The 12721-nt window shown below is 47.4% G+C and overlaps 3 protein-coding genes across 12 annotated transcripts in view; 1 reads left to right on the top strand and 2 right to left on the bottom strand.

The window, feature by feature from the left end:
* SAAL1 (serum amyloid A like 1) overlaps positions 1 to 12721 on the top strand; it is a 62219-nt gene that overhangs the window by 22574 nt on the left and 26924 nt on the right. Inside the window, exon 1 of one of the 3 annotated variants that reach the window (XM_044269355.1) lies at positions 46 to 405. The exons of the other annotated variants lie outside the window; for them this stretch is intronic. The gene's annotated coding sequence lies outside the window, so the exon portion shown is untranslated. Of the gene's footprint in view, positions 1 to 45; positions 406 to 12721 lie in introns of those variants that run through there. 3 annotated transcript variants of the gene reach the window in all.
* Positions 6738 to 9305, bottom strand: LOC122920148 (serum amyloid A-5 protein-like). Of its 2 annotated transcripts, none has more exons than XM_044269366.1 (4): positions 9149 to 9305; positions 7941 to 8094; positions 7308 to 7446; positions 6738 to 7007 (listed from the first exon to the last, which is right to left on the bottom strand). In XM_044269366.1, the coding sequence occupies exons 2-4, from the start codon at positions 8068 to 8070 to the stop codon at positions 6866 to 6868; spliced, it is 411 nt and encodes a 136-aa protein (XP_044125301.1). In that variant the 5' UTR covers positions 8071 to 8094; positions 9149 to 9305; the 3' UTR covers positions 6738 to 6865. The 2 variants fall into 2 exon arrangements, with proteins under 2 accessions (XP_044125301.1, XP_044125302.1); XM_044269367.1 differs by having other exon boundaries at positions 7941 to 8089; positions 9149 to 9215.
* LOC122920145 (keratin, type I cytoskeletal 9-like) overlaps positions 10706 to 12721 on the bottom strand; it is a 125769-nt gene continuing 123753 nt past the window's right edge. For 6 of the 7 annotated variants that reach the window (XM_044269360.1, XM_044269358.1, XM_044269363.1 and 3 more), the window contains 2 exons: positions 11899 to 12436; positions 10709 to 10913 (listed from right to left, as the gene is read on the bottom strand). In XM_044269360.1, coding sequence (XP_044125295.1) covers positions 10886 to 10913; positions 11899 to 12436 — 566 coding nt within the window. In that variant the 3' untranslated portion in view covers positions 10709 to 10885. Of the gene's footprint in view, positions 10914 to 11898; positions 12437 to 12721 lie in introns of all 7 variants that reach the window. The other variant, XR_006386883.1, reaches the window with a different exon arrangement.

Genomic DNA, 12721 nt, shown 5'->3' with positions numbered 1-12721 from the left:
GGTTTATTCTGGGTTTCCCAGAATCTCTATCCTTTCATTGGCCGGGAGGAGAAAGCTTTATGCACTTGGAATTTCCACTTAGACTTTGCTAATAATAAGAAAAAGATGTCATTTATTGTGGGGGAATCTGAAATGCTACAAGAAATAGAGCAGGACAGGTGTACATAGGGGTTTATGTAGTAGAAGCAGAAGTGGGGTAATGGCGGGGAAATCTTATGCTAAAAGCGATGTCTGGGGTAGAAAATGCCTGTTTGTCACATCCTCAGAACTAAAACCGGGTGCATACAGTCTCCATTAGTGTCAATGAATCGTCGCCTCAGCCATCAAGACTGGGTGTTGGGGCTGCCACCCGACAACTTACTGGAATTATGAGCTGAAACTAATGGCACCCTTTACATACAAAAGGTGAGTGGGGTTAGCGCTAGGATAGAGAGGAAAACCGGTAAAACCAGTGAAGTGCCGCAGTAAATAATCTGGTCAGCAGTCCTTTCATTATCTTAAGGCAGGATTATGATGAGTTATCTCTATTATAAAGCTGGGGGCAGATAACAAAGGATCCACCAATTAGAATAGGTGATGGACACAGGTCGCCTCTTTTGCTTTCCTGCGCAGTGACTTTTGCACAGGTCACAGAGAATGCCCACAACACTCCCTGAGTGAGCTCCTCCAAGATGTCCAAACCCTCAGTAAGGCTACTTACTCATCTGCGTGATCCGGCCGAGGATCTCAAAACCAGAATTAAACGGATCCGAGCCACTTATTACATTCGGACGCATCCGTCCCATTCGAACGCGGTTGTATTAAATCAAAACTGAACATCCAGTTATTTCGCTATAAAAAAACGGATCCGGCACCATTGACTTACATTGCTTTTAATGCCTGGTCCAGTTTGTTCAATTTTGCAAACTGGACACAAAACTGCAGCTTGCAGCGGTTTTATGTCCGGCAGCAAAACGGAACAGATACGTACTTAACCTGATCAGTTTTGTCCCCTCTGCCGGGTCTCAAAACTGGAATTGAAAACGCAGATAGGAAAGTGGCCTAAGATGGGCCCACGTTGTGTGTGGCAGCAGAAGTAAGGTCGTGGTGCTGGATCCGATAAGGACCTTACCTGCGCTGCCCGTCCTGAGGCACAGAGAAGGCAGCAGCGGGGAGAGGTGTAAGGAGGCCGAATGTATGTTTTCCCATCTGATCTGAAGTCTGCGGTATGTGACTGCCGCTAATGAGACAGACCCTGCCCCTCTGATAATGAGACTGCCGCTAATGAGACAGACCCTGGCCCTCTGATAATGTGACTGCCGCTAATGAGACAGACCCTGCCCCTCTGATAATGAGACTGCCGCTAATGAGACAGACCCTGCCCCTCTGATAATGAGACTGCCGCTAATGAGACAGACCCTGCCCCTCTGATAATGAGACTGCCGCTAATGAGACAGACCCTGCCCCTCTGATAATGAGACAGACCCTGCCCCTCTGATAATGAGACAGACCCTGCCCCTCTGATAATGAGACAGACCCTGCCCCTCTGATAATGAGACTGCCGCTAATGAGACAGACCCTGCCCCTCTGATAATGAGACAGACCCTGCCCCTCTGATAATGAGACAGACCCTGCCCCTCTGATAATGAGACAGACCCTGCCCCTCTGATAATGAGACAGACCCTGCCCCTCTGATAATGAGACAGACCCTGCCCCTCTGATAATGAGACAGACCCTGCCCCTCTGATAATGAGACAGACCCTGCCCCTCTGATAATGAGACAGACCCTGCCCCTCTGATAATGAGACAGACCCTGCCCCTCTGATAATGAGACAGACCCTGCCCCTCTGATAATGAGACTGCCGCTAATGAGACAGACCCTGCCCCTCTGATAATGAGACAGACCCTGCCGCTAATGAGACAGACCCTGCCCCTCTGATAATGAGACAGACCCTGCCCCTCTGATAATGAGACAGACCCTGCCCCTCTGATAATGAGACAGACCCTGCCCCTCTGATAATGAGACAGACCCTGCCCCTCTGATAATGAGACAGACCCTGCCCCTCTGATAATGAGACAGACCCTGCCCCTCTGATAATGAGACAGACCCTGCCCCTCTGATAATGAGACAGACCCTGCCCCTCTGATAATGAGACAGACCCTGCCCCTCTGATAATGAGACAGACCCTGCTCCTCTGATAATGAGACAGACCCTGCCCCTCTGATAAGGTGACTGCCGCTAATGAGACAGACCCTGCCCCTCTGACAATGAGACAGACCCTGCCCCTCTGATAATGAGACTGCCGCTAATGAGACAGACCCTGCCCCTCTAATAAGGTGACTGCCGCTAATGAGACAGACCCTGCCCCTCTGATAAGGTGACTGCCGCTAATGAGACAGACCCTGCCCCTCTGATAAGGTGACTGCCGCTAATGAGACAGACCCTGCCCCTCTGATAATGAGACTGCCGCTAATGAGACAGACCCTGCCCCTCTGATAAGGTGACTGCCGCTAATGAGACAGACCCTGCCCCTCTGATAAGGTGACTGCCGCTAATGAGACAGACCCTGCCCCTCTGATAAGGTGACTGCCGCTAATGAGACAGACCCTGTGTTTTGGATCTGATCAATGGTCAGTAAAGTGGATGTGCTGGTCCAAATGATAGAAGTAGGTTTACAGGCCTGGAGAGGAATGACACTGACTACGCAGGAGGGAGCCGGCGCAGATCTCTGGTTTATTGCAGAACAGCAGACAGTCTATATGCGGGGGAGGCGGTGTGACGCATGTCTTTACTATGTGCTAGAAAACACATAGCTTATGTCACATCTGTGTGCGAGAGGAGGTTCACCCCCCCCCCCCCCCCCCTCCTTTCCTTGTGGGTGAAGCTGTTACTTTCTGTTTCTTTGAAGCTGCTTGCTTAAACTGAACAGAAACAGTCTTGTGACACATGATAAAGCAGAAAACAAGATTCTTTGTTCTAGGCGTTGGCTGGGTACCTGGCAGCCATTTAACTATAGTATAGTTCTCAATAAGCAAGTATCCTTTTTGTCTCAATATTCCATAACACCTGCCGCTAATTAGACAGACCCTGCCCCTCTGATAATGTGACTGCCGCTAATGAGACAGACCCTGCCCCTCTGATAATGTGACTGCCGCTAATGAGACAGACCCTGCCCCTCTGATAATGTGACTGCCGCTAATGAGACAGACCCTGCCCCTCTGATAATGTGACTGCCGCTAATGAGACAGACCCTGCCCCTCTGATAATGTGACTGCCGCTAATGAGACAGACACTGCCCCTCTGATAATGTGACTGCCGCTAATAAGACAGACCCTGCCCCTCTGATAATGTGACTGCCGCTAATGAGACAGACTCTGCCCCTCTGATAATGTGACTGCCGCTAATTAGACAGACCCTGGCCTTCTGATAATGTGACTGCCGCTAATGAGACAGACCCTGGCCCTCTGATAATGTGACTGCCGCTAATGAGACAGACCCTGCCCCTCTGATAATGTGACTGCTGCTAATGAGACAGACCCTGCCCCTCTGATAATATGACTGCAGCTAATGAGACAGACCCTGCCCCTCTGATAATGTGACTGCCGCTAATGAGACAGATCCTGCCCCTCTGATAATGTGACTGCAGCTGGGGAGAACATCTTCCATATATGACTTCATATGGAATTCCTGCCTCACAGCCGCCAGACCTGTAGGGGGCAGTAAAGTAAGTGATAACCGGTCCAGCATTTCTCTGTATATAGTAAGCTCCCGTCTCGTACAGATATAGTGGGTGTCTTCATGTGTTAATCCTACTGTACCTTTTGTAAGGGATCGTCTCTTTTTAGGGGGTCACACTCACAGATATCTCACCAGACAACGGATTTTCATGTCCAAACTGCATTTATTTTGACAGTCTTCTTATAAAGGATAGTCCAGTTATACATCACTGGGTGGGGTGAGGTTCCCGCACCGCCAACACTTAAAACACAAATAAACTCCTGCCCGTCTAGGCGCTACCTAAACACAACACGTCCCTACCTCACTCATAGAGCTCAGTTCACACATCATATGCGGCTTTCCTCAGCCAACATCAACACTGCAGCCTCCAGGCTGTGGCAACTCCAGTACCTTTTGGGGGAGTGTGGCCCAGTAGTCCTCCAGACGCTGGGCGTGCAACCCTTGTTCTCTAGGTGTCGCTAGGTCCTCCAAACCTCAGGCTATTCAAAGCCTTGTGGCCCCTCAGTCCTCCTGACTGAGACCACACACACTGAGCCTCTGCTTCACAAAACAGTCTCGCTCTCCCTCCTCAGACTGACCTCCTCTGAGGCGCTTTATGGCAGCCTGATTACAGAAGGCCTCACCTGTGATCACCTCAGGTAGAAAGAAAAACCCGTACTGGAAGGGTGTGGACTGGGTACTCCCTCTACCAAGCCTAGCCACCAGTCCAAGTAAAATCCAGCCCAGAAAATGTATACAGAAATGTCTCAGCAAACTATGCTTTACTGGGGCTACTGTCACTCTCTGGATTGTATCTGTCTCACCATCTGAGGTACCTGAAGTGGGACAACACACCTTCCAGCACTGTTCGCATTACCACACTTTGTAAAGTGTCAAAAGGAAAAATAGGGTGGAGAGGAGTCATATAATATGCTAAATATGTGCAGAGTTGCTGCTGATTATCCTATCCTTTTGAATAGGTCATTAATATCCGATCAGTGGTCTGACAAACGCCAGTCCTGCCAATCAGCTGTCCTCAGCCGCCACCGGGAAACCCACAGTGGAGGAAGCTGGAAGCCGAAAGCTCCATCCACGGTCTAGCGGGTGTGCTGGGTTCCTGCAGCTCAGCTCCCACGGATCTTATATTGATGACCTATCCTAAAGAAAGGTCGTCCGTATCTAGAGCTTTGACTGCCCCTTTAAGACAAATCACAGTCCACATCACTGAACCCCGGGCTCCGGTTACGCGCTCGTCAGCAATGCTTTGTGTAAATATCACTGAGCGGCATTTATCAGTCGTGCCCCCAGTAGCAGTTTTAACGGCGTGATAAATGATCAGAATTTGTGGATCATGGCGATAACCGGCAAGTGGTAATGTGCCTTTAATGGGACGTATTCAGGTCCAGTACCTGGAGCGGCACGGCCTGTAATACAGCCCTGGTTGTGTCTCTACAGCTGCTGCTCCAGCTAGACAGCCGCCCCCATAATAAAGTGGAGGCAAAGTAGAATAAAACACAATCGGAAAATAAAACCTGATTAGGAAAAATTAAGTGTTGCAGTAAAAGTTTTTATTTAAAATATATTTTTAGCCTTTTTATATTAAAATAAAATATACATTCCTTTAAATCCCAAGTTGCAGAATGATGGCAGATATCAAAGGGCATCTCTCCCCAGGATCCTGGACTGTTGCAGATAAGAGGTCCAGATGGCTAATTTGTTATTTTCCTACTGCCTCCCATTTCCGCCTCGGTCAGCGCTCAAAGCTGCACTCCTTGTCAGGACTGCTCAGCGCATGCACAGGAGTCCTCTCTGTTCGGTCGGCCCAGCAGTCCTTACTGTGTATTTCAGTGCAGCTTTGAGCACTGACGGGGGAGGCAGTATCTGTGTATTCCTGCTGATAAGAGTCCAAGCTTGTGCCGACAGATTCCCTATTATGTATTGTGCAGCGTCTCGTGCCCGTTCTGTGTCTTGGTCTCGTTTTCCCAGAAATGTTTCAAATTAGTAAAATGGATCCGTGTAAAAGTCACTTTCTGCGGTTAGGTGGCGAAATTGCTCTATATATTACCGGTATATATTCTGCAACATAGGACCATCCAGAGTCATCCATCGGTTGCAGTTGCCCAATGTTTACATGACCGAAACTTGGCTGGAAGTTTCACAATATCGCTGTACAACTTGGGTCACGCGCGTTGAGGCACCGTCCAAGCCGCTGTGTAACCTAGGACTTGGGTGACAATAGCTTTATTAGGCGATCAGTGTTGCAAATGTGACTTTGCAAAGTAACTTTTTTTTTTTTTTTCACTTTTTGTTGCTCTCATTGTGGCAAAACCATTGCAGCGCCTTTTACACTATGCAAAGGGTGAAACATCCGGCATGTGTAATACATTCCTATTTTGCTGAGATTTCACATAAATGGCGGCAGTAATTGCAATATGACTGACGCGTGAATACAAATGTAATACTGTTAAGTGCTGCCAGCAGGTGGCGGCATTACTCTGCGATGCACCCTCCTGCTTAGGCTACATTCACACGAACGTATTTCGTTTCCGTGTCCATTCCATTTTTTTGCAGATTGGATGAGGACCCATTAATTTCAATGGGTCCGCAAAAAATGCGGACAGCACACAGTGTTCTGTCCGTTCCATAGCCCTGCAAAAAAATATAGAGCATGTCCTATTCTGTCCGTTTTGTGGACAAGAATAGGCATTGTTACAATGGATCCACAAAAATAACGGATGCAACACGGAGGTCACACGGACGTCATCCTTATTTTTTGTGGATCCGCATTTTGCGTACTCCAAATCATATATGGTCGTGTGAATGTAGCCTTATGAAGTGGGCTGCAGGAGGGGCCCAGAGGAGGTATTTCACATTGGGGGCGAGGGGTTGTGACCTGGGGTTGGTGGGGCAGATGTCTGATGCTATTATACGAGGTGCTGACTTTTGTGAGGGTGTTCCAATGTGCAGGCTGGTGTCCCCCTTGTGGGGAGTCTGAAAGTTGTGAAGTGTGTACATACATGGGTATAGAAACGCAAGCATCTAAAGATAATGCACCTTTTATTCCTATAGGGGGCGCTCTCATTAGTGAATACAGAAATAATTACAACTTGTGGATGAGACAATTGGCATTAATTACACTATCGCGCCATAGAATTGCAGCGTCCAGGTCTAGTATTTGTCAGGGAGATCTTTAGGCCTGTAGTGATTGGGGTCCCGGCCGCTCCGCCCCCACTCGTTTGCTCTCTGATCTGCAGCGCTGTCCTCGGCCCCTCTTCCGCTGCCTGACGTCTGAATGGATTCTCTTGCATCACTAGGGAAAGATGGGAATAATTGCAGACTGAGTACAGGTTTACACTCGAATATGTCACTTTGCTTTAGTAGTATTGTCTACTCCAGTCATAGCCAAAGCTGCATTCAAAATGTTGCTAGTTTTACTGGTGGGACAATGTATAGACAGTGGTTTGCAATCTGTGGGCATGCACCGCTGCAGACCACTACTGAGCATGCTTTGCTGTGGTGTCTTCTGGGAGTTGTAGTTACTAATGACTCTTAAGAAGACTACATGTCCCAGAATGACCTTGATGGTTTCTATAAAGATAGGGCCACGTACCTTATAATCCTGGCTGCCCACTCTCCACCACTCCCTCTCTGTGCGGCATCGTAATTCCCCCGGGCATGGAAATACTTGTCTGAATTCTTCCAGTTGGCATCTCTCATATCTTTATAGGCTCGAGCCATGTCCCAGGATCCTGCAACACGTTAAAGGGAACCTGTCACCGGGATTTTGTGTATAGAGCTGAGGACACGGGTTGCTAGATGGACGCTAGCACATCCGCAATACCCAGTTCCCATAGCTCTGTGTGCTTTTATTGTGTTAAAAAAATAATGATTTGATACATATGCAAATTAACCTGAGATGAGTCCTGTATGTGAGATGAGTAAGGGACAGGACTCATCTCAGGTTAATTTGCATATGTATCAAATCATTATTTTTTTTACACAATAAAAGCACACAGAGCTATGGGAACTGGGTATTGCGGATGTGCTAGCGTCCATCTAGCAACCCGTGTCCTCAGCTCTATACACAGGATCCCGGTGACAGGTTCCCTTTAAAGAATACAAGTCGAACTGTTGCCAGCCATTAGCTGCCATGTTGATGTATCGTACTCCGCATGTGCCTGCAGACACTAGGAGTAGTAGTCAAAGAGCAACATACTGAAGACCCCTCCTCAGAACAACTTACCTTGACCGGCTTCTTTAACAAATCTGGCACCGTCCTTTATTTTCCTGCCGGCGCCTGCTAGCCAGTCTAAGACTTGTGCATGAGCCACAGCCATAGACAGGACCAGCACAAGGAGCAGCGGGACCTTCATTAGGATCTGCCGGGATGTTCTTTTCTGGCAGAAAGATAAAGTAGACAAAAATCTAATTTAGTAAATCTGCTTATTTTGCTTTTGTCCATGGACTGTGGTTGATGCTGCAGTTTATCCCGTAGATATTAATTACATGTTTTTTTTTTACAGATCCTGAGTTACATCCTGTATTATACTCCAGAGCTGCACTCACTATTCTGCTGGTGCAGTCACTGTGTACATACATTACTTATCCTGTACTGATCCTGAGTTACATCCTGTATCTTACTTCAGAGCTGCACTCACTGTATACAGTGACTGCCCCAGCAGAATAGTGAGTGCAGCTCTGAAGTAAGATACAGGATGTAACTCAGGATCAGTACAGGATAAGTAATGTATGTACACAGTGACTGCACCAGCAGAATAGAGAGTGCAGCTCTGGAGTATAATACAGGATGTAACTCAGGATCAGTACAGGATAAGTAATGTATGTACACAGTGACTGCACCAGCAGAATAGAGAGTGCAGCTCTGGAGTATAATACAGGATGTAACTCAGGATCAGTACAGGATAAGTAATGTATGTACACAGTGACTGCACCAGCAGAATAGAGAGTGCAGCTCTGGAGTATAATATAGGATGTAACTCAGGATCAGTACAGGATAAGTAATGTATGTACACAGTGACTGCACCAGAAGAATATACATTACTTATCCTGTACTGATCCTGAGTTACATCCTATATTATACTCCAGAGCTGCACTCTCTATTCTGCTGGTGGAGTCACTGTGTACATACATTACTTATCCTGTACTGATCCTGAGTTACATCCTGTATTATACTCCAGAGCTGCACTCACTATTCTGCTGGTGCAGTCACTGTGTACATACATGACTTATCCTGTACTGATCCTGAGTTACAGCCTGTATTATACTCCAGAGCTGCACTCACTATTCTGGTGGAGTCACTGTGTACATACATTACTGTTGATCCCCATAACAAACTCGGGAAGTTTTCAACTGCAGAATTATAAATGCAGCTCTGGAGTATAGTGCAGTTTTGCTTGTTCCTATAAATAAGTATGTAGTGCAGCTTCTCACCTTGTTAGTGATGTGGAGTCTTCTCCTGGGTCCTGGATTTGCTTCCTCTTATTATTGCTGCTATTTATTTCGGTTGCTGGTTAATTATTGCACCAATAGGAATCCTGGAAAATCCACCTTTTTGTTTTCCTGATGGCCGGTGCCAGAATTTCCAGTAATCTGTTATGCATATGTGGAAATTTCTTCCGGAAAGTCTCCATTCACCTTGTATTGAGCTGCAATGTGTGGTAAGGGGGGGGGGGGGGGCGTCTCTATATGGGATGGGACTTTGTATTTTGCAGGGGGCTTGGGGGGGAGGGATGTGATTATCCTCTGGGAATTTCCACTCCGGGTTTCCCACTGAGTGTTAATGTTCAGTGTAGGAGAACACTGCAGGGTCCGCCAGCCTTTGTGAAACTACGACCCCCAATATACCCATGCTTCCTTCATACTTCATAGTCTACAAACTGTGGCTCTCCAGCTGTTGTGTAACTACAACTCCCAGCATGCCCTAGATTCCTGCATATTGTACTTTCAAATGCACGGAGAAGCCTTTTCTGTGGCTCTCCAGGTGGAACAACAACTCCTAGCATGGTGAGAGTTACATGACTGCTGGATACCCACAGAATGCAGACTGCTGCTCTAGAGGAAGCATGGCAGGACACCATGGCCTCTGTCACGACACACAGACATATTGACTTCAATAGAAAAAAACGCCTTCCAAGTTTGGCGCGCTTCCCAGCACCTGTGGTCATGTGACTACGACAGCCGAATTGCTGCCTGCTGGGGTGACCATATAACATTACTGTCAGCGTTAGGTCGCAGCAGTCACGTGAATGCTGCATCGGGTTATGCCGTCTTGGCGATATGTCATCTGACTAATCTTTATCCGCTCCCCTTCCACAGTGGCGCTCCTCAGCACCGGTCGTCGGGGGACTGCAGGTCCTTGACCAGCAGGAGGTTGGGGGGCGCCACTGTGCACGGAAAAACAGTAAAGGAGGTCCAGCGCTAAACCAGAAGGGCAGCTTCTTTATTCTCTGTGTCATCGGGGACCTGAACCAGTCATAAAGTGATTGATTGGGCCATTCCTTCTAAAGGGGTTCTGCCCAGCTTTCAAAACTGTGCATACGGGACACGTGTCAGATCGGTGGCGGTCCAACTGCTGCGACTCCTGCTGATTACGATAAATGGGGGGGGGGGGGGCACAGCCGCTCCATTCATCCTCTATGGGACTGGCTGAGATAGCTGATGAGCACAGTCCCCACTACCTCCAGCAGTCTTATAGAGAACACGTGGATGACTGCGGGTGTGTGTGGTCTGCCTCTCCATTCATGCAGGGGACGGGCACCGACCATGTAATTGTTTGGGGTTCCTGCAGTCAGACCCCCAACGATCGTAAAACGTGGCACGTGGCATGAACTCCATCCAACCTATAGCCTCTGGTGCTGGTCTGTGCAGGCCACGGGCACCGCAGATCTCTCCGGACTGGTTGGACTGAATATTTGGTTGACGTTTATTGAGACCTTCGGTCACACAAATAAGATTTCGTCACAGTAAATACTCTACATCTGATTTCCAGTTATTATAACTTTTTATTTAGAGTCGTTATCTGGCTTTTGTGGTTTTAATAAGGGAATTGGCCGCTGCTTTTGCTTGTTTAGAGCCTCTGCCAGCCTTTTGGGTTTTATCTGCTTCACGACATCGGAGAAGATCCTCTCGGTTGATTCTCGTCTTTATTCATCGAGTTTCTGGATGCATCTAATAATCCTCGGGCTCTTGCTGTCGCCTGTAATGATCAATATATGGATTTGTGTCACATCACTCTGCATATTGTGTGCAAATACGTAAAAACGTCAAGACGTGCGTCAGTTGTCATGACCTATACTGGAGATTCCTGACTCCCCAGTACACACGCATGCTTGGCTGCATATGCATGTTTTTTTTCAATGGGGAAATTGGGAAAGAAGCCTCTGCCCGCATCTTTCGCCAATCACCCCTGCCCCCTCTGTCCTGCTCCAGCTACCTCTCTTCCTGGCTTTTCTCCCCTTAGAACAGAAGGATCAGGCATTTATTATCTAGAGAAAGTTCATACAAGACACTTACTAATGTATTGTGATGCTGGCTGGATTCATTTTTCCATCACATTATGCACTGCTCGTTTCCATGGTTACGGCCACCCTGCAATCCAGCAGCGGTGGCCATACTTGCACACTATAGACTATATAAAAAAACACCAACCTATGTACACTCCCATAGTCCCGGCCACCAGAGAGGCAGACACAATTTTTTCTATAGTGTATAAGCACGACCACCACTGCTGGATTGCAGGGTGGTCGTAACCATGGAAACGAGCAGTGTATTATGTGATGAAAAAATGAATCCAGCCAGAAAAGGAGGCTATATGGAGAATAACTATACATTAGTAAGTGTCTTGTATTAACTTTCTCTAGATATTAAATGCCACTTGCTGAAGTGAGAGACAACCCCTTTAAGAGCTTTTGGTCTCTTATTACAGATAGAGCAGCGGGGGAGGGCTCCTGCTGGAACCAATCTATTTTATGGCAGTGAGAAGCTTAATATCAGTAGAAACAACCCAAAAAGTTACATCCTCATGGGAAATGTTTTAGCCATTTGTCCAATTACGATAAACTTTTTGGGTAGAACGATCATTTTTTTTGTCATACAGGTATTTGGGGGGAGGCTGTCTGTTGGTGGGGGACTTATACATGCATCTCTATCGTATGTAGGGCCGCTGTGATATTTTCCTTTACCTTCGCTGTCCAGAGTTTCTGCCTCGTCTACCACCGTATTGTGATCCATATTGACCACCTCTGCCCGATTCCTCCTCTTCTCCATCGTAGTCTGATCCATAGCCATTTCTGCCTGATCCAGCTCCTTGACCAAATTTCTTGCGTGTTCCTCCACATCCTCCTGATGATGAGCCGAATCTCTGCCCTTTACCTAAAAACTTCTCTGCAAGACCTTTTAATGGGCACTTTGTACCATCCCCGGAGCCTGGAACTGAGCCAAACTTCTGGACCAAACCAGAGAGCAGATCTTGTAGTTGTCCCCTCGATAACCCAAACTGTTGGGCCAGTCCGAAGAGCTGTTCTTGGAGTTTTCCTGGATCTCCAGCAAACTTCTGGCCAAGGCCTAAGAGCTTCTCTATAAAACCACCTTGTAATTGGTTTGGTAGGCCTAATGACTGTGTTAGTTCAGAGAGATGACCCATTATTCCACCCTGCGCTCCTTTTTGATGTCTGCAGCCTCCTCCTCCTCCTCCTCCTCCAGACGGCCCACCATAGTCTCCTGAGAAGCCATGTTAACAGTGATATGATAGACTGCCATATACTTAGAAAATAATAATCATTTCATGTAATTATCAAATATAAACCACAGTTACTGACAATTACTTCTTCATTACATGTCCCAATGGGTACCATCATAAACTGACGCTATAAGCTGTGCTGTCCCCACAAGAAGCATCTTACCTGGAACAGTCTGAGCTCTCTCTCTTAGAGTTGCAAATCCCCTGCATAGACATTGAATTAGAGGCTAACATCCTGCAGGCCTGTAGCCACCACTAGGGGGAGC

This window comes from Bufo gargarizans, chromosome 10 (assembly GCF_014858855.1).
Source record: "Bufo gargarizans isolate SCDJY-AF-19 chromosome 10, ASM1485885v1, whole genome shotgun sequence".
NCBI lineage: Eukaryota > Metazoa > Chordata > Amphibia > Anura > Bufonidae > Bufo > Bufo gargarizans.
The sequence above is the reverse complement of the archived record's forward strand: the minus strand, read 5'-3'. Positions and strand labels throughout refer to the sequence as shown.